This window comes from Carassius auratus, chromosome 49 (assembly GCF_003368295.1).
Source record: "Carassius auratus strain Wakin chromosome 49, ASM336829v1, whole genome shotgun sequence".
In the NCBI taxonomy this organism is placed as follows: Eukaryota; Metazoa; Chordata; class Actinopteri; order Cypriniformes; family Cyprinidae; genus Carassius; species Carassius auratus.
The window spans coordinates 15059841-15082114 of NC_039291.1; the positions used below are offsets into that span (position 1 = coordinate 15059841).

At 40.4% G+C, this 22274-nt stretch overlaps 1 protein-coding gene across 1 annotated transcript; it reads left to right on the forward strand.

Annotated features, from left to right (window-relative positions):
* Positions 1–1467: 1467 nt before the first annotated feature.
* LOC113066330 (cyclin-dependent kinase 13) lies at positions 1468–20248 on the forward strand. Its single transcript, XM_074559878.1, is given in 15 exon segments — positions 1468–2975; positions 11185–11739; positions 12521–12688; positions 12881–13020; positions 13164–13261; positions 13263–13335; positions 13412–13601; positions 14472–14528; positions 14622–14723; positions 14799–14876; positions 14974–15090; positions 15869–15996; positions 16785–16988; positions 17791–18201; positions 19007–20248. Coding segments are annotated over 15 exon segments (3708 nt in total). The 5' UTR covers positions 1468–2040; the 3' UTR covers positions 19459–20248.
* The last annotated feature ends 2026 nt before the right edge of the window (positions 20249–22274 follow it).

A 22274-nucleotide genomic window follows, 5' to 3' on the forward strand; every position in this document is an offset into this window, starting at 1 on the left:
ATCACTGTGTATCACTGTGGCCGTGGGTTTTAGTAGCAAACACAGCTGCTGTATCTGCTTACAAAAGCTTTGTCCTTTGTGTGTGTGTGTAGCATGGGCTGTGCATGCTGAAATCGTCCATACATTTTAAAGGGAAGGTTGTTCTGTTAAAAATCCTGAATATTTAGCTTAATTTCAGTTCTCTGTAGTATTTCAATGTTTGTTTTATAATTGAACCTAAAAGTATAAACTGCATTTAAGTTCACCTTTTTCTTTAAATCCTGGCAAAAAAGGGCATTTTCAAAGGTGATATTTGGAAGCATCAGAAACTAATCTGAAAAAATTGACAATTAAAACATGATTTGTGCTTTGTTCACAGTTTATGGGTCAGTTTGCTTTAGTGTTATTGTCAGTAAAAGGCTGAAACACACAATCATACAACTGCCTGTTAGAAAGAAATTGTCTAAATTAAACAATTTGAATAAATAAGAAATGACAGCATTATTAGTGCTCTTGTTATAATAATTTTTGGTCCAGTGAAATATGAAAGACAGTTTGTTACAGTTAGTTTTACTTCTGTAAATGTGCAGTAATAAGGCATTAGTCATTATTGCCAAAAATATAATGTAATTTCTCTAAATAAAAGAATTTTAATTAATTATAAATGTAAACCAAATGATGAAATGTTATTTGATTTATGTCTTTAAAGTTTTAATTTTAGATTTGTTTTCTTTTTGTTTTATTTTTATTATGGTCTGTCACTTGTTAGAAAGCATGTTTTCTCTGTAAGTGTTATTTCCTCCATTCTAATTATTAACCTGGGTGTGATGTTTAGTTAATTATTAACTATTATTAATCCTCATTAAATTCATATTCTGTAGTTGTGTATCGACTTATTTACTGATCTTGATATGTTAAACTTTGTCTTTTTTTTCTTTTTTTTATAATAAAAAAATCACTTTATTGCATAATGAGCGGCACATTTTTTTCCCAATCAGCAAATGTTGAGTAACTTTTCAGGTTTTACTTCAATACATTTACCCTTTTATGCAGCAGCAGATCAGCCAAAGGTCAGTCTGCAGATAAGGTTTGAAGAAAAGCACTAGTTTTCCTAGAATTTGTTCCTATTGATGAGAAAAAACAAACATGCAATGAACGAGATCCACCACCGCCTCCTACTTTGAACCGAGATGACTGCACCTTCGTTTCTAAACTGTTGCATGGACATCAGAAGTCTGACATGTCCAAAAGGAGACGCATGTTGGCGCCCTCTGCTGCCAGCGGCATATGTGAGCAAGGTTTAGGAGTTAGTAAGTGCCACAGCTCGAGCAAATCTACTCTGATTGAAGGCCTCGGAGCAAAGGCCTATTGGCGGCAGGAGTGCGCACGATTCGCTACTTTTGTTTTTGTACTTAGAATGATTAAAGCTTTAATTTAGCCCCATAACCATGTTAGTATTTTAATTAAGATTATTTTTAGATATAAAATGACACGTAAGTCTACCTCTGTGGACTAAACGTAATTTCTGATTTTCTGTGGAGTGTGGAATCTGCCGAGCTGAACTCCGCGATGAGCTGCCATGCGCTCTACTTCCTTGTTAGTGAGTCGGTGTGAGAGGGCGAGAAGTTTCAGACCCGCACAAGTATGTTGGGATTTAAGTAACGTTTTCGATGGTATCTTCCCTTTGGAAAGCTCACCTCGCCGTTTTTACCTCGTCACCGGGAGGACAGCGCTATCCGAGCCATGGAGGCGGATTTAAAGGCGGTTGTGAGGCGGATCTACTAGATTAGCACAGCTGCTAACACAAGCTCTTCATCAGATGCGTGGAGCTGGATCACAACTCGAGGCTTTTATTGACTTCTCCGACGCCTTTTAAGGATTTTTCCCGATCTATGTGCGCTGGATGGTTAGATGCGGTGTATTCGGTGTGATCCGGTCGGGATCGGTCGCTGTGTGAACACACAGACGGTTATCTGTGCTAGAAGAGGGCTTGAAGAGGCTTTCAATGTTTGGCTTTGTTCGCCGGGGACTGAAACGCGAGCGATAAAAGTGCGATATTAAATGCCGAACACGGAGCTCGTGTCCCGCGAGGGCCGGGGGAGAAGCCCGCCGCCGCAGAGTAGCGTTAATCAGAGGGAGAGACGGAGCAAGAGCCGCCGAGAGAGGCACCGGGAGAAGCAGCGGTCCTCGTCCTCCTCTTCCCGGAGAAAGAAGCACAAACACCGGGAGAAGCAGCAGCAGTTGTGGCCACAGCACGAGGCGCTTTACGACGGGGATGTTCGGACTTTAGTGGAGTACGACGACGTGAGCTCGCAGTCCGAGCGCTTCTCCGGGAGCCCGTCGCCCAGAACCGACACGCTGTCCGTGGACCGGCTGAGCGGAGCCGAGCTCCGGGACTCACGGAGGAGGGACGGGACCGGCGGGGCGGAGGAGGAGACGACGAGGAACCGGTCCAGCCCCGCGCTCAAGTCCCGCAGCGGCGTGAGGAATCACGACAGCAACGGAAGAAAGCCTTCGTCCGCGACCCAAGCCGACAAAAAGGAGTCGAAGAGACACAAAAGCAAGTCCAAATCCGAGAAGGACCCTCCTTCTGCCTATAGAGAGCCTCCGCAGGCTTACCGGGACGACCGGGAGGAGCTCCGGTCCTACTGGAGGAGCAGCCCGAGCCTCCGAGCAGCGGAGAGTCCCTACGGGGCGCCCTACTCCTACGGATACCAGGAGTCTCCTAACACAAACTTCCCGTTCATCTCCAGGAGGAGCCCCAGGAGGCCGTCACCGAGCTCGACCTACTACGGGCGCGATTCAGAGCTGCACGGCGCCTATACCGTGTCGAAGTCTCCGAGCTCGTACTCGAGCAGCAAGAGGAAGCGCTCCCCGTCCAGCCCCCGCTGGCGCCGGTCCCCGAGCTACGGCCGACACAGTCCCTACGAGCAGGGCGAGGTCACCGGCAGCCCGTACCAGCGCCGGCGCTCCCGGAGCCCCAGTCCCGACAACAGGTGAGACACGGGCGTCTAAAGCGCTCGAGGAGGAGAGAGGCTTACTGTGTGTTAGTTAGCTACTATACTGGATTTGTAAATGGTGTATAATTGATGATAATATTGGGAGGAGTACGACATGTGACTCGATTCGATTTGAGTCGGTTCACATAAATTCTGTGAAAGAATCAACCCGAGCGGTCAATTCAGTTGACGAGAATCGATGAGTTGAAATGAATCGAGTGTTTGACCGAAATATGTCGAATTTGAACAGAACCGACTCTTTCGATCATCGAAACGAGTCGAGAATCGACGAATTGGAGTGAATCGAGTATCTAACTGATATGGTTAATAGTTATTTACTTTAAACATTAGCATAAATGATGCATATAAAGCATGCTTGATGTTTAGTGGACTGTATGAGCAATTAAAAAAAAACGTAATTGTTTCAATAAATATTATATTTAATGATTTTTCAGCTAATCAGTGTAAACTAATCTTACTATTGATTACTGTAACACAGATTATATTTATTGTCTAAGTGACTTCTATTTTATGAGTTGCGTTTGTATTTTTTTCTATCTCTTTGTATAATAGTTTATATTACAAATCCTTACCAGGGTAATCATAATTTCTCCCACTACTTTAATCAAAACATTAAAAAGAAATAAATCTACCTACACTGTTAAACAAAGATCCTTTTATTAATATTGTTTATTATTATTATTATTAATGTTGTTGTTATTATTGTTATTATTATAGTAACTTAACAAACTGTAATAAATATGGTATTTTGGTAGAAACTAGTTACATTGCTGTATTAATTGGCTGAAACTATGAAAAGGATATTATTGTACTTTTATAACAGCTTGTGTTTGTTGCTTTTCTCTGTCAGATGCAAATTCATTTTTGTATATATATTTATTTTTTTTTTGTATAATTTGCACAGGTTTTTTTTAATAACCCAGACCTACAAAAGGTGTAGCTCCAGTCTCACATTCTGTACAGAATACCACAGTTCTTTCATATTAAAATTTATACACTTTTTATTTTTATCCAAATCAGTCAAGTTTAAAATGACAGAACTTCACAATCAATGGAAATGTCAGACCGTGCTGTTATTTTCCGACTGCTGTAGACATCACTGGCATTTTTGAAGACCGTACAACCTTTATTTGTTTACTATTTAGTTATAATCAGCACAAAAGTGTAGAAGACCTTTTGATTCGATTCATTTGACCTTTGCAGTCTTTGCACCCACTGTTAACTCTTTCCACTCTGTGTGAAGAGCGAGGCACACACGTGTTGGTAGAGATCACGTGAATCGCAGGCTTTATAACAGAAGTCAAGCTTAATGACGCTCTGAAGCCTGGACTTTACAACATGAGCGTCTCTTTCCTCCTCCTGTGTTCAGAACCGAGTCAGTTTCATAAAGGGCTTCGTCAGTTGTTTTAATACGCGTAATGATGGTTGTAATTATAAACCAGATAAGTGTAATCTCAGTTTGAGAAGCAAATTACCTGAATTTTCATTGGCTGATTCAGTCATGATGTGGCTCCATCCGCTTTGCTGTCAGATGATTGCACAAGCAAATAGCAGAGACAGTGGTCATAAACTGGGGATTATTTCCATTGCTTTTGTTAGTAGTAAGTTCTAAAAGTGTTTGCGCATTAAACTGCTGTTTCGTTTATGATGAAGGCCACATATTTGCTATTCCTTTTCAAATGCTTGTTTGGTAACAATATAAGTTAGTTTCAGCATTTATCTTTCCATTTATTGATTAAGGACTCTCAGATCACTTAAATGCAGTTTGCATTGTAACAAGGTAAAAGCCTTGGTAAGTGGTTTCATAAGTACAGGAAACCAAAGTTTATCTGATCTCTGTATTTTAATACTGTCTTGGATTAGAGTTAAATGTCTGTTTTCTGTCTTGAGAGATGTTGGAGGGAAGCTGATGATTGTAGCAGTCTTTTATTCTTCGCTGAACAAATAGTCAAGCCAAAAATTATATTTCTGTTTGAGGTTTATGATGATCAAACACTTGCACTACTAGGGCTGCACAATTAATTTAGCTTCTAATTGTGATTTATAATTACGGATGTTACAATTGCATAATCGTTCAAAGTGGCAAGTAATCGCTTAAAGTCCACTTAAGTTGTTCTGCGTGCTTAGGATGTGTTTTTCTTTCTACGTTATCTTAAAGGTTTTAACATTGTTTCAATTTCAGTTAAATTATAATACCATTTAAATGTTTACTTTTTTTATTTAAAGAAGAAACTTAAGGCTTAATACTAAAGAAAAGCAATACAAGTTTTTCAGTTAGTGTTTTTAGCTTATTTTCATCTAAAAATATGGCATGCAGTTGCTTCAAAGAAAGTATTAACATCATTCAAAAGTAAATTGTCGTAATCGTTAGAGGTCGACCGATATTTTACCGATAGCTAGGTTGGACCACAGTAATAATTTAATCGAATAATTTAAAACCATGAAACTTATACTATTTTCACATTTCACGTATTACATGATTAGAGCCCTATGAAATGTCCTTTGTAAACAAATTATGTTTTAGCATGTCTAATTATTTGAACGCATAAAGCAACGTATTTTTCTTTTCTCTTAAAGAAGCCTAATGATTTTTTTCCTTCAAAAATTGTATTTACATTTTTGTTATCAAATTAAGGCATGCAACAACTTTTATTTGTCTTATAATTACTGAAAATTAAGCAAACTTTTTTTTTTTTTTTTTTTTTGGCAAACTAAGGGGATTTACTATTAATTAAAACATGGAAGAAATCTTGTGTCATTTATATAGGCTATGTAAATTCTACTCAAAAATACTTCAAAACCGGACTTTTATTTTGACGAGTTGCCATGTATATCTTTACAATTCTGTGCATGTGATATGATGTTTTTGTTAAAATCAAACGGTCAGATGCTCATGAAGTGATCTCAGAGCAGTTTTGGAGATGTTCTTCATGTGTTTTCGTCCTCATTTAGTAAGACCGCAGACGCTGAAATCACTGTGACTGTCACACGCGTTAAACTGTGAATTCAGTTTTTATGAATGTATTCCACAATTCCATCCACGTTTTCTGCATCGCGGAAAACATAGGGCCCTACAATTATAATAAAAGAGCAGCTGAGTCTAGGAGAACTCACCGGTATCACACACACTCCGGACGCGTCGCGTTAAACTCCAGCAGTGGTCTAAAACAGTTTTTTTATTCAACAAACGGACACAAGTTGACTTCAAGAAGGAACAATGAGGCAAATATAAGTTTGAAGTTCAGTGTTAAAAAAACGCAGCAAACGGAAAGAGGGATCTATATTATAGTGTTATAAATGAAGAATACAGACTTTATTAGAGCCACAGAAAAACAAACGTTTAGATGAAAATGCTCAATATGCAATTCATTATGTACATTAACAACGATTCGGGGCGAATATAATGTAATTTTAATGGAAAACTATGTAAATTACACTCTGAGGTACGGCAGGATTTTCTGTCAGCTGCCTTTAAATCTGGGTCTGAAGTTTCTCGCTGTGTTCAGTGTTCAGCATCATGTCTAAACGCACAGCACATGCTGTCAGTGATTTCAGCCGCTAGAAGCCGCTCTCACACTGTATAATGAAAACAGCCTTTTCAGCCGCTCCAGCAATGGATGTAACCCGGAAAACTGTCGGCATGGATTTTTGCCAATAACCGATTGTTCCAGCCATCAACTATCGGTGCCGATTAATCTGCAAAACAGATACATCGGTCGACCTTTAGTAATAGTTATAATTTAGAGAGATTAATTAACTGTTATGTTTTGTCATAACCATCTAGTCCTACACACTACCATTCAGAGTTTAGTTTCCTTAAGGCGGGCGTATACGTTGCGATTTTTGCTGTCGTACGAGTTCGCATGCAATTTTTTTCAGTCGTGTGGAAATCGCGTATGCTCGTATGATCTCGGCTCGTATCATTTGCGATGAATTACGAGCAGAGTGGCTTACGAGCACTTCCCGACCTCCCGATCATTTTTAAACATGTCTAAAAAGTTTGTGAGCTGTCGGTTTGAATTCGTGACGTGTGCGGTTAAACGAGCCGATTTGTTGATTTATCTGAAATTGACCAATCACAAACTAGGAAAACCACAGAAGAAGAAAGACTGAGACGGCAGCGCCACAGCGAATGTTGACTATTGACCAGGAGGATAAACTCGCTGAAGTCTGACAGGAACAGCGAGCACTGTATGATGTTTCTAGCATCGTGTTCCAATGCCTTTTAGTTCTCTCTCGCTCTCGCTCTCTCTCTCTCTCTCTCTCTCTCTCTCTCTCTCTCGCTCTCTCACACACGCATATGTAGTTTACAGGGACTCTCCATAAACGTAACGGTATTCTATACTGTATATCCCCATACACTACCTCTATCAATCACTGAAAATGCATGATTAATTTATATTAAACACCGTATAGTATTTTTTAAAGCCATTTGGTTTACGAGGGCACAGGAATTGTCCTCACGAACCATGTTTACATTGTAATACCCATTTCAGATATTCATAAACCATATACAAGCACACACACACACACAGGGTAACCAAACGTCCCGGTTTCCTATTGCTGAAAAATAACCTGTACGTGTAGGAAACAGTCACGGCTTGTATCAATATTTTATATGATTGAGAGAGGGAGAGCAGTTATATTACCGTATTTTCCGGACTATAAGTCGCACTTTTTTCATAGTTTGGCTGGTCCTGCGACTTATAGTCAGCTGCGACTTATCAAAATTAATTTGACATGAACCAAGAGAAAGCATTACCGTCTACAGCTGTGAGAGGACGCTCGATGATGCCAGAGATGCTGCTCAGTTCTCCTGTAGTCTACACTGAGCAGCATAGAGCGCCCTCTCGCGGCTGTAGATGGTGATGTTTTCTCTTGGTTCTTGGTTCTGAATGAATGCGACTTCCGAAAAATACGGTAGGCACGTTCGACTTGAAACAGCGCTGCACAGAATGATCACCTGTATAACATCAAAGTACAGCGAGAGCGATTCGAATGCATTGGACGTGTGTGCTCTCTATCGCGCTTGCAATACTTTAATGTCATACAGTGATCCTTCTGTGCGTGCACGGTGCAATTGTTTCTGGAATTCGCGGGTTGTAAAATCGTGTCGTAAATCATCTCGTCCATACGATTCTCAGATAAACTCACTCGTACCGTGTGCGTGGACATACGATCTTCCGACCATCCGACACGTTTCTTCCATCTTTATCTGACCCTCTAAATTTAGCACTAACTATTCTAATTCTATTCTTAAAAAGACCTCGAACACTAGCTTGCTTTATTCTTTTTCTGTTCTATCTGTTTTCTTATGTATTATAGCCCTTGCTACGTGTACTGTGTTTAAGCTATACTGAGACTTATAGTACTTGTATATTATTGCTCTTTTTTTTTTTTTGATTACTTCCATTGTCCTCATTTGTAAGTCGCTTTGGATAAGAGTCTGTTAAACGATTAAATGTAATATAAACCTTTATACATTTCTTTTGTCACTTTAGGGCTGTCGCGATAACCGCAATATTGTAATATCGCTCTATTGACAAGCAAACCGCAGAGGAAAGATAGCAACCGCAGAAACCGCAGTGTTCAGTTTATTTATTCATTTATTTTTAATGAGGCTGTGGCCTTTTTGTTTTTTTAATTTGTCACTGTGCATTCAATGTTTAATTAATGATACAATATGGTTACGACTGTAATTTTCTCGCGATCCTTTGTAGCGTGCTTCGTTTGTTTTGAATAAGCCGGCTGAAACGATGGGAGGCGCTCGATCTTGTCCCAAAACCTAATGTCACGTCGCCAGTTTGGGAACATTTCGGCTTTCAACCCAATGAAAAGGGCGAGGCAGCGGATGTAGATGAGCCGATATGCAAAATTTGTGGCAAAGAGGTTCCTGTGACGCGGCAATACATCTAATTTGAGGTCATCAGGACATTCTAAAATGCTTAACGTGAAAAACGCTTAACGTGGTTTAATGTACTAATACAGTGATATTAACAGACCAAACTCCCTAAACATCATATTAATAAAGTATACTATCTACAAAAATTCAGATGATCCCCGAATATGAATTCAACGCATTTAATAACACGTTAAGCCTTTATCTTTAGCTTTATTAACGTGTTATTAAACGACTTGCATTCATAATCAGGGCTCAACTTTTTTTTTTTGTACATAGTATACTGTATTAGTATAATTTTTAGTAAGTTTGGTTTTTAAAAATCGCTGTCTTAGTACATTGAGCCACATTAAGCGTTTTCTTATAACGGTTTTCTATGGTAGGAAAAGGCTTAACGTGTTATTAAACGAGTTGCATTCATATTCAGGGATCATCTGATTATTTTTTTATACTTTATTAGTATGATGTTCAGTGAGTTTGGTCTGTTAATATCACTGTATTAGTACATTAAGCCATGTTAAGCGTTTTTCACGGTAAGCATTTTAGAGTGTCACTTATGTCACTTGTCAGTTTAATGCATCCTTGCTTAATATAACTCTTAATTAAAACATCGGGCTGGCTTCAGACATGTTAAATGGTAGTGTATGACTTTCTGCTGGAAGACTCGAAATGCTATTTTCTGCACTGTGAACTTACAGTAACCACATGCTTTCAAGCTCCAAATATAGTAAAATTTGATTCATAAAATTAGTCAGTAAGACTCGTTGACTATATTGTTAGACATCTTAAGCCATAAAAGAGATGTGAGTGGGGAACAGACCGAAGGGGTTTTCAAAACGACATCCAGATATCAGTCATTCTCAAAGAGATTTCTCAATATCCGCCAACACAGCTTTATAGAAATGAGCAATGTCAGTTCAGACACGGTGAGCCGTTTGCTTGATGCACAGGGCCTTGACAATTTGCGGGGATTCTTGATATTTTGCTAACCTCTCTCTGTGTGTGCGACTTTTAATTTCACTATTCAAGATAGAAATCATTCCCTCCACTGATCTGTCAAAAATAAATTTCACACATTCAAACCTCATTAAGTTTGAATTTGTACATATGTGAACGTGATGCATAAAGGTGCGCTGCATTTATATTGTTTGCTGCCTTAAATGTTGAAGCCAGGTTGATTCTGATTGGTTGCCAATTAAAGCTGCGTGAGTAATCGTTAAAAGATTGTGATCTCGATTCAAACACCCACGAGATCTTATTCCTAAATGACAGTGATTTCCCCATTTCGATTAAACCATTGAGAAGTACAATCACAGCAAACATTCAAACTATGACCGAAGTTCTGGGATAAACGTTATAGTTATATAAATGTTATAGTTCGGATATAAACACTGATGTCCATTGTAGTGATCAGAATAGAGTAAATCAAAAGTAAATTAAAAAACGTTGCTTCATCCAATAATGAAACAAGCGAAGCCTTAATGAGATCACATTGAATCATTCACCTCAAGAGATTATAAAGGATATATCACTCAAGGATTTATCATTTCATTTGATTCAACTCCTCCTTCCTCTGGTGTTTTCCTCACTTCCCTTGAATCCTGAAGGAGTGGAGCTCAGACGTGAAGAAAGGAAGCAAGGAAAGGAAATGAGGATCCACAAATAAGAATTGAGAAGCACCCCCTGATTAATCCTGTAAAGAAACAAGCAAAGCCTTTATTAGTGACCCGTTAAATCATTCACTCATCGTTCAAAAACACTGATTTACTGAGTCATTGAGTTTTTCATTCAACTGGAGACCAAGAAAAGATCATTCAAATTAATTGGATGTTTTTTAATAGACTGCAGCAATTAAGTAAATGTTATTTTGTTTACTTGTCTATTCAGAATCATTCTCTATTTTTATTTATTCATTATTTAATCGTGATCCTCAGTTTTTCTAGAATCGTGCGACTCTACAGTTAATGGTTTTCGTTCATCAGATGCGAAAAAACACATTAGGAAAGTTACTCCAATGATATCGTTCCTCCGTGTTTGCTCAGAAATGACTGACACGAAGCTATCGCATGACTTCAGAAGGCTTCTTTGTAATATAGTTTAAATATGTCATTAACTGACTTCTTGTGGCTTTTTATGGTGCTTTTGACATTTTTTGGAGCTTGATGGTCTCTGTTTTCTTTGTATGCAAAAGATAAGGCTAGAAGGTCTAATATAATTTCTAATTCCGTCTTCCATGGAAAACAGATCGTGCAGATCATCATTAATTCATTGTGCTGTTGCTTTCAGGCGGACGGGAAAGTCGCGCAGCAGGAGCCCGTACCAGTCGACGCGTCACTCTCGCTCGCACAGCCGTCACAGACACTCACGGTCCCAGAGTCGGCCGTCCAGTCTGTCCCCCAGCTCCCTGACCCTGAAGAGCAGCCTGGCCGCCGAACTCAGCAAGCAGAAGAGAGTCAAGGCCGCCGAAGCCGCCCGCGTCAAAAACTCCAGCAACACCTCCACCCCAACCAAGGGCTCCTCATCCTCCTCCAGCGCTCCTCAGCCCAGCCCTGTCACCAACCACACCAAGAAGACCAGACCCCCATCACCGCCTCCGCCGGGGGCCGAGAAGGGCCCCAGAACCCCGGTGTCCAGTCAGCCGCAGTCTCCTGTGGAGCGACCCGTCAAGAGGAGCTCAGACGCCTCTCAGTCCAGCAGAGAAGCCAAGGTGAAGGAGGAGAAGAAGAAGGGAGGACCGACCGTGCAGCTGAAAGACAAGGAGCGAGAGAAAGCATCTGCTCCAGCTGTAGCTTCTCTTCCTCTGACAGACAACCATCTGGATCATCTGGACGGAAGCGACAGGTGCGTCTCCAACACTGATCTCTGAAAACAGAGCATCTCGAGTATTTCACTTCATTGCTTTATAAGTTCCCCAAGGTTTTTGCAGGTTCTCAATTTTTAAAGACCCATTTAAGTGAAGAAAGTACAGTGGCCGAATTGAAGGGAACACAGTACATCAGTATAATCTGTAATTGCTAATGTATAAATGAGTTATTAACAACCGTTTGAAAATACAACTTCCAGCAGATCTCCATTACTTATTAAAGCTCAGCTAGAATATGAAAAGAACGTCTACTCTACAGTCTGAATAGACTGCAAAAAGCACTGTCTTTTCTCAGTATTTCTGTCTTGTTTGTCCAGCGTTAATGTCTAAAGACTTAAGGAATTATGAGGAATTTATCAATGTGAGTATGATTAAAAGAACAAATATTTGCCAGTGAGCTCAAAAGAATAGCTTCATTCAAAGGAAAACATGTTTTTCATTCCTCATTGGCAGATTGGCAAACTCAACAATTTCTCAGAAAACAAGACTTCATGTGTTCATTTTCCATCTCCGGTAAATGTATTTTGATGTTTGTGCCGCAAAACAAGACAAAAATACTGTGGAGGATATTAGGTTACCTTTCTTTGCAGTGCATACATCATGTAGCGCCATGACTTTAAGACTTTCTGCTCTGATTTGTTTGGGGGGTTGGATTGAGACTTTAAGACTTTTTACAGCCTTGGATCCACACTGTGTTGGATAGTGCTTTGTTTTTAATGTATCCACTGAAAGCCTCCTTTTTTTTTCCTCCTATGACAGTGTCTTGAAGGAGTCTTCAGCAACCTCAGGGAAGAAGAAACCCGAAAGGAAAGCCCGTCAGCTCCTTGCAGACCTCCCTCTTCCTCCAGAGCTTCTGGGCATCGCCCCTGGTTCGCCCCACAGCCCGCCCGATGACAAAAAGACGCCCACCCCACGGAAGAGACCCAAGTATGTAGTCAAACACTCCTCCCGAGACTCAGGGGTGCGTTTCCCTAGACCATAGTTAAGTTAGCAACTTTGTTGGTTGCAATGCAATTTCCCATTGCCAACCAACTAAGTTCCTAACAGGTTAGCAACTATGGTTTTGGGAAACGCACCCCAGGTTAGCAGCATTAAACCTCACCTGCGTCTGTTCTGCAGAATATGTGGCCCACGCTTCGGAGAGATCAAGGAGACGGAGATCGATTGGGGAAAGCGGTGCGTGGACAAGTTTGAGATCATTGGGATCACTGGAGAAGGCACTTATGGACAGGTGTACAAAGCCAAGGACAAAGACACCGGTGAGATGTTCTCAAACTTCTGTATATACCCTAACAGTAATATTGAAGTCCGTGCTCATGTGCTTTAATTTGATCGGTAATGCATTCTCAGACCTTTAGTCTCTTAATGTAGCTCATCTGTCTTTCTGGTTTTGTGTATTCAGCCGAGTTGGTGGCCCTCAAGAAGGTGCGTTTGGACAACGAGAAGGAGGGCTTTCCCATCACAGCCATCAGAGAGATCAAGATCCTGCGGCAGCTCAACCCACAAGAGCATCATCAACATGAAGGAGATCGTCACTGACAAGGAGGACGCCTTAGACTTCAAGAACGACAAAGGTATCGCTTGGGACTGACCCATCCTTTGGCTCAGAGTGTCTCCTCGCCGTGTGATACCTGTGTTTTCTGCTCTCAGGGGCGTTTTACCTGGTGTTTGAGTACATGGACCACGATCTGATGGGTCTGCTGGAGTCCGGTCTGGTGCACTTCAACGAGAGCCACATCAAGTCTTTCATGAGGCAGCTGCTGGAGGGACTGGACTACTGCCACAAGAAGAACTTCCTGCACAGAGACATCAAGTGCTCCAACATCCTGCTCAACAACAAGTCAGTGCACACCAGATTAACTGCCTTATAGCCTTAGAATATTAGCTTGAATGTGAATGAACATTATGATGGAGGCAGATAAGCTGCTTATTCTCGTTTTATTAGGATGACAGTATAAGGGACGTATTAACTTTTGTTCTCACCAATGTTGTATCTCACCCAGATCAGCATTTTGCTAACATCTGACACAGATCAGAATTTGGTACACACGTTTTTTGAGTCGCTTCCAAATGTGGTTTAACGGCTCGTTTTCTAAAAAAAAAAAAAAAAAAAAAAAATATATATATATATATATATATATATAGAGAGAGAGAGAGCTTGCTCGCCCAATGTAAGGGTGACACGTTCCCATAAAAGTGGTGTTTTTAATACCAGTGTGCTGTTTCTGCTTGCGTTTTATTGAGATGGAAACTTTAGATCGGTAAGAAATTGTCCATTCAGGAGCTGGTTTTCAACCCCTGCCCTGTGAATTATAGAAATACTTGATGTGAATTATAGTGTAGTAAAGCGATCAGTGCAGACAATCCTTCTGGGTGGGGATGTATTTTAACACAGATATGGGACACCAGTCGTGTCTAAAGTGAATGCAAACATATCAGATCTGGGTATTTAAGACTTTTTAGCCTAATGCAGCCTAATGGACCAAAATGGGATTGGAGTCCACAATGGGTTGAGTGCAAAGTCAACTGGGTACTTATATTTTTTGGTCCACTTAAAGTGGTCTAGGCTCTTTTAACCCTTTAGAATCTGAAGCTAGTGGTGAAAAGTGTTGGTTAAATAGAGTACTGACCACCATTAGATCAGATCATTGTGGACTAGACTTTCACATTACAGCAGATCTAATGTGTGTGTGTGTGTGTTGTCCTGCAGGGGTCAGATCAAGCTGGCAGATTTCGGACTGGCTCGTCTGTATAACTCTGAAGAGAGGTACGTCTCTCCATGTGATTCAGCAAGCGGTTATGATTCGGGTGAACCGAGCAGACTCTGACTGTCCCGTGTGTGTGTGTGTGTGTTCCCCAGCCGGCCGTACACTAATAAAGTGATCACTCTGTGGTATCGTCCGCCCGAGCTGCTGTTGGGAGAAGAGCGGTACACGCCAGCCATCGACATGTGGAGCTGCGGGTGAGTGAGGAAACTGAGCTGTTAATACACGCGTCCCTCCAGACTCCACCTGTTTACACCCTCCCTGTCACACAGGTGCATCCTGGGAGAGCTTTTCACAAAGAAGCCCATCTTTCAGGCCAACCAGGAGCTGGCGCAGCTGGAGCTCATCAGGTACGAGGAGCGGGATGCAGACGGGATGTTCCCCTTCACAGTCTGAGATTCAGCTGACCTGTGTGTGTGTGTGTGTGTGTGTGTGTGTCCGATCCAGCCGAATCTGTGGCAGCCCGTGTCCCGCTGTGTGGCCTGACGTGATCAAGCTGCCCTACTTCAACACCATCAAACCAAAGAAACAGTACCGGCGGAGGTTAAGGGAGGAGTTTGCTTTGTGAGTAACCAGAAATGAATCAAACCAGTCTGGTCTGTTTTAAGGGCGTTCTAGCTCATGACTACAAAGGGTTAAATGAACATCGTGTCTTAACTCACCCTTCCACAATTACAGCCAGAATCAGAAAGTCTTGAATCGTGGCGTTAGATGAAACACTGGTATCTGTCTGTGTGGTGTTTTCCGGTTCCAAAATCAAAACGTGCTTAAATTAAGATACATTTACTTCTAGATGCAAATTAAACATGGAGTACTGTTTTCTGAGAAACTGATACAAAATGAAGTGAATTTATGATTAAAACAGGAGTAGGGAATGAAATCTTCGAACTTCGTTTTATTCTGACTCGCTTCATTTTGATCATTTTCTCTTCCTGTTTTGTCATTTTGCTTCTCAAGTAAATGTGCTTTAATTTCAAGAATCTTTAGACATTTGCACTGGAAGAAGAGACAGAAACACTGTAAAAGCAACAGATTTGCATCACTTCTTACAAACTTTAAAGTGTTGCTGATACATTTGCATTTAGATGCTAAATTGAGGATTGTGTTCCATTCGATTCATTCCTTAAATTTGGTCTTAAAGTGATTAAATGTCTTTTGATTTACCTTCATAAAACCTGCAAATATTTCAAACCCTAATCTTTTACCAGATTTTAGAATTATCCTAGAGTTCTGCTGTAATTGTAAATTACTTTACAGCATGACTTTTAGACGTGTAATGTTCTGTAAAGACGGGTGTGAGTGCTATCTTCAGGGGGATATCTTTATCACATGAATGTTTCAGTATTCCTCTGATGGCCCTGGATCTGTTCGACCACATGCTTGCGCTGGACCCGAGCAAACGCTGCACTGCAGAACAAGCGCTCAGAAGTGACTTCCTCAAAGACGTGGACCCCACCAAGATGCCCCCCCAGAGTATGACATCCTGCTGTTCTTGCTTTTACCCTGTTTGATTATAATATACCAGGTTTTTTTTTTTTTTGTAAGCAGCTATGCTTTTAATTGGTGTGCTGTCGCTATTTGTAACTTTTTTTATTTTTTTATTCCATGGCGGGAGGAAAAAAAAAGCCAATATATAAATACAAAGTTCTGAGCAAACAAAGTCTGAATTATGAGATGTAAGCTTGCAGCTGCAATATAAAAAGAGAGAGAGATGCAATTAACTACAAAAAAAATTGGGTTGCAAAAAGGTGGAAAACTTCCAGGATTTTTTGTAAACTTTTCAGGATTTGGGGGAGTATTCCAGGGAGTTTGGGAATTTTTTTTCTGCCCTTTGCAAACCTTTGAAAAAAAATAAATAAATTCTCTGCAGAGAAGAAAAAAGTTGTAATTTGAGAAACCCGGAACTGCTAGAAAAAAAGTGAACTGTGAGATAGTAGCAATTAATGTTGTTATTTTGTAAAGTAAATGAAAACCTTTTAAAACAGTAATAAACTAAACCTAAAAATAAGGTGTTTTTACTTTATTTTTTCAAATTGTGCTTTTTTTCTCTCTCTCTCATAGCTTAATGCATGCTTTATTTGTTCTCAGATGCCAGTGTTTGAGCTCTGCCCCTCAGTGTGGATCTGATGCCCTCTCTCTCTCTCTCTCTCTCTCTCTCTCTCTCTCCTCTCTCTCTCTCTCTCCTCTCTCTCTCTCTCTCTCTCTCTCTCTCCTCTCTCTCTCTCTCTCTCTCTCTCTCTCTCTCTCTCTCTCTCTCTCTAGTCTTCCTCTGTGGCAGGACTGTCATGAGCTGTGGAGTAAGAAGCGGCGGCGGCAGAAGCAGATGCCGGAGGAGCTGAGCGCTCCTAAAGCCCCTCGGAAGGAGCTGGGTCTGGACGACAGCCGCAGTAACACACCGCAGGGTTTCCCCTCCGCCGGAGCACACAAGGGTCCGAGTGCTGCTGCCGCTGCGGCGCTGCTGGGTAAAAACACCTGCACTGACACTGATGTCCCTCACACACCAGTTACTCTCCTGTCCTGGGTCAGAAACTACCCAGAACACCCGCATTACACCTCGACTGCTCCTCAGCACCGTAGCAGCGTGGTGGAGGATCACATCGTCTCATAGCAGTCAGTAAAGACTGGAATACACTACACCACGATTAAAATTTGACCAGATTGGAAAACACTAGGAGTCAGATTTACTAGACCAGCGTATTAGCATTAAAGCACAATCTCATAAATGCACAGATGGGAGTTTAAAGTTCTGACAGTGCACAAATAAAAGCATGATCTAAAAAGGCTCAGCGATGACCAAAGCAATCTACCAACAGCTGTGTGATCACAAAAATGGGACAATGGGAAAATCCAAGTTTAGTCGTCTTTGTTTCTTTTGAATAAGCCGTGAATATAGACCTAGAGGAAGATAAGAAACTCTACAAGACTTTTGCAACTGACCTTAAAGGAAAATCATTTGTTAATTAATGTAGTCGTCTTTTCTGTGTTTCAAAGAAACGTAAAAAATGAAAAAAGCAATTCACTCACACACATACTGAATAATTTGATCTATTATTAAAGCACCAAGTGATGACCTCTAAAGCATGCAAGTGAATGTGTAAGGATCGTATGCACTGGTATCTCGCCTCTTTTTGACTGTCAGGCGCGTCCAGACATCAGCTCCGTTCAGTAAAGAGAAGCGGCTTTTGAACAGGACGTCACTAGTGTAGTTAGTGTTGAGCTGGTATTGATCAAACCGTTCAATCTTCACTCGTCTGTTTCTTCTAGACCCCAAAGCCCCCACCTCACAGCTGACCCCCGAGCAGCTGGCTGTGCTTCTGAACCTCCTGCAGTCCAAGAGCGGCCCGGGGGGGTCCACGATGAACCCGGAGACGCTTCAGCAGCTGACGCAGGCCTTGCCCCCCGCACCGCTGGAGTCTGAGAGACCCCCGGAGCCGCCTCCGCTCCCCAAAGTGTCCAAACCCCCCCAGCCGCCCCGCACCCCACCCATGCCCAAGCCGCCTTCGCCCCCCGCCCCGCAGCAGTCGGTCCAGAGCGAAGGAGAGGCCTCGGTCACACAGACCGCCGTCACCATGCTCCTCGCTCAGCTCCTCAAGGGAGAGGTCATGGGGTTCGAGGGGGGCGAGGGGGGCGTCTCAAACCCTGCAGCTCCACCTGAGCCCAGCCCTGTGTCTCCAGGTAATGACACGTCATCCTGAACATCTTGGCTGTGTCGGGAATCTCATATTATCTGAGTAGGGATATCACTATGGAATTAGAAATTACTTGGATTAATAATGTATTCAAATTTTTTTTTTTTATTCATCAAAAACACACTCCTTGAAACAAATATTGAGCAGCACACCTGTGTTTAACATTGCTAATAATCAGAAATGTTTCTTGAGCAGTAAATCATCATATTATTCTGATTTCTGAAGATCATGTGACACTGAAGACTGGAGGAATGATGCTGAAAATACAGCGGAGCATCACAGAAATACATTACACTTTAACACAGATTCACACAGAAAACATGTTAAATGGTAGAAATATTTTACAATATTAGTTTTTTTCTGTATTTTTGGTCAAATAAATGCAGCCTTGATGAGCAAAAAAAAAAAAATTAAATATCTTACAGATCCCTAACTTTTAAACAGAGGTGTACATGAAACGGTGCTCTCAAAACACAACACTAAAGTGCAAAACATTTATTATTCTCCCAACTTATTTCATTCCACTTTTCAAAAGCAAAAATGCATTCAGTGTTTGGTTTCTGTAACCCTTTCTTCTGCTGTCTTATAAATCTGTGATCATTTCTTCTGTTAACATCAACACGTTGTAACCAATTGTACGGTTTGCTCGTTTTTATTCAAAACCACAAAACATTTTTTAAAAAGTGCCGAACCATTACATTTGAGTGAATGGGTGAAATCAGTCGAATGCTTCTCATCGGCTCTTCATCAGGGAAGTGTGAGATTTCAGCGTGTTTTTTGTGTTTCTGCAGTGTGTGAAGTCAGCGGCTCGTCCTCCAGACCTCTAGAGTCTCTCTCCATCCTCCCACCGGACCAGAGACCCCCAGAACCTCCAGAGCCGCCCCCCTGCGCAGACCTGGACTACCGACAGGCCCCCGAGCCCCAGCCGGAGCGAGCCCCAGGAGACGCTCCCAGACCTCCGGAGGGACCCGGCTACGGGACGGACTTCAGCCGGCCGCCGCCTCCGTTCGGATACGCAGACAGCTACCTCGGGCACATGATGGGGGGCCACCCGCCTCTGGCCCACAGCAGCATGGTGTTCAGCGGAGACCAGGACCATCGCTTCGAGTACAATCCCAGCGGGCCGCCTCCTCCTGTTCCCGCTCCGCCGCAGGCCTGGACTTCCCCCTCACAGTCGCTCCCGCTCGGGTACGTTCCCCATGTGAACACGGCAGCGCTGCGGGGCAGAGGACTCCCTTTCTGACGTCTCCCCGAACCAGCACCAAGCAGAACTGGAGGAACAGCTCGCGGGGACACATCTTTTGCGTTTCCAGAGCTGTTTCCGGTTCCCCTGCGATTGAGTTTTGTAATCGGTTCTACTGCTGTCTTTTAAATTAAAACTGTACCTTTGCGTGTGCACTTGCCGTGCCCGGGGAAGTGTTTTTATGAGCGTCTCGGACTAGTGTTATAATGATGTTTTGCACTACTGAATAAAGTAGGTGGAAACTAGTGAAGGTGTGACGGAGGAATGTGCTGTATCTGCACACACGACCAGTAACGGAAGTCCTTTCCTTTTTTTCGTTCCCTTTTTTTTTTTGGTCAGTCATTTTTTTCTTCTAATGATTCATTAATGATGGTCTCTGTCACAAGGCTAGCACTTCTGAGCTGAGCGAGTGAACGATCAAAGCCGTTTCTCTCGCCAGCTCTCGTCTACAGACATTGATTCATTAAAAGAGACTGATTTCGAGGAGATGAGCAACAATGTCTTTTGTATGAAGATGTTTTTTTTTTCCCCTTTGGCAAATGTTTATTAAAGAAATGCCAACCATTTAATATGTACTGGTATTTTTAATTCTTTGTATATTTTTGCATATCATGTGTGTGTTTGTGTATATATCTATAATCAGATGTGCTCACACTGCCGAAGTGTACATGTGTTAAATACATCAGCAGTGAAGTAAACAACAACAAAACATGTATTAGAAAACTAAACTCACAGTATTCTTCCATGAACTATTTTCTCATTCATGTTAGTAAAATGAGTTTGAACACAACTGAAGCGATCTCTTAATGTGAACTACATTGAAAATACACATTAAATACTTTATACCTTTTATAGAAAATAAGCTCATGGAGGACCAAATCTGCAGAAATTAAAAAATGAATAAATGTAGATAAAGAAAATAAATGACCTCGATAAAAACATTCATTTTTAATAAAATTTAACCCTGATTTTTTTTAAAATTACGTTTTCCTTGACGTATTGTATTTTTTTTTATTATTCTTAACCTTCATTTACTTATTCTCTCATATATATATATTTATATATGTAGTGGTTTTTTTTTAGTCTTTACATATATTTATTTACAATGTATATATATTTATATATTTAGTGGGGTTTTTTTAGTCTTTACATATATTTATTTACAATGTGTGTATATATATATATATATATATATATATATTTTTTTTTTTTTGGGCAAAATATTATTTTTTTTTAAACCATTTTTTTTTTAAACCATTTTTTTAAATAAACGAATAAATCTGGAAATAAATACATATGGGAGTAAATAAATACAAAAATAAATGCTTGAATAATTAAAATTAAAATAAGTAATTATAGAAAACGAAAGAATAAGTAAATAAAAGTTTAAAAAAATTAAATGTTAAAAAAACAACAACAGAAAATCATACGTATAGGAAAAAGGGAAACATAAATTTAAGATTAAATGTTATTACAAATTAACTATATTTGTTATAATCGAGTTGTATACTTCCTTCAGCCGACATTTTTTAGATCAATATGGTACGGTTATTTTATTGAAGTCAGTGTAATAAGTTAGCTCAAAGGTATACAAAAATGTGCATGTAATAGATTGGGTTATTAATTACAATTCTCATCATATAATTATAAATCAGAAAAGAACTACAAACTTTGCATTTACACACACACACACATAAATAAAACAAGAACATTTGGTAGTAATAAAGCATAAATGCATGCTTACCGTAACCATATATTAAAACTTGTATATAGAAATGGAGAATTCTCCGGCGTGTGTTGTTTCAGTCACAGGTGCATCACCACACATGACCGTGTCCTGCTTCTGTGCTCAGAGATCGAGCACAAGTTCTGCTGCCTCTGCACAGAGGAGACCATGTGGCGGCGGAGGTGTGTGCGCGCGCGCGTGTGTGCGTGCGGGAGCGAGGACTGCGTGTCCACGGAGCAGCTTCTGCACGGTTACGAGCATGGCCTTAGCCAGGCTTTGACAATTAGTGAGGTCCAGGGTCTTTAATAACCCCTATAAACACTTGAAAAGAGACAGAAATGTAGATGTTTTTGGAGGGATACTAATTTTTAATCATACCCTATTTATGTCATCAAAGTTTGTTAATGATATACTTATGGGGTGGATAAGTTTATCAATTGTTTAATATACATGCGAACCGTTATACACGTTATTACCAAAGTGCCACATAAAAAAAATTCACCGTATTTTCTCCGTGTGATTACATTAAGACAGTTTGTTTTGTTATTAGATTTATTTGTTATTAGATTTATAAGACCACGTCTTAAGTGTAGTTTTTCGAAATTGAGATTTAAGCTGAATAAAGAAATCTTTCCATTGATGTATTTGTCAAGAGGACAGTATTTAAAAATCTGGAATCTGAGGGAGCAAAAAAATAAAAAAATAAATAAAAATCTAAATAATGAGAAAGTCGTTTTCCAAATGTTTTCTTAGCGATGCTTATTACTAATGAAAAATATATTTATATATTTATTATATAAATATTTATATATTAACAGTAGGAAATTTAGAAAATGTCTTCATGGAACATGATATTTACTTGATATCCTAATGATTTTTGGTATAAAAGAAAAATTCATAATTATAACCCATACAATGTTGTCACGTATGTAAATAAGGGATGCATTGTGTTCGTGTGTTATTGGTCATCATCATCTTAAAAGCTATAACCACAAATAAGTAAATATTATAATGCATTAAAACAGTTGTTATGATTACTCGTGAGACGATACAACACTATGCATTCATTATAATACCTTAAAACTGCTTG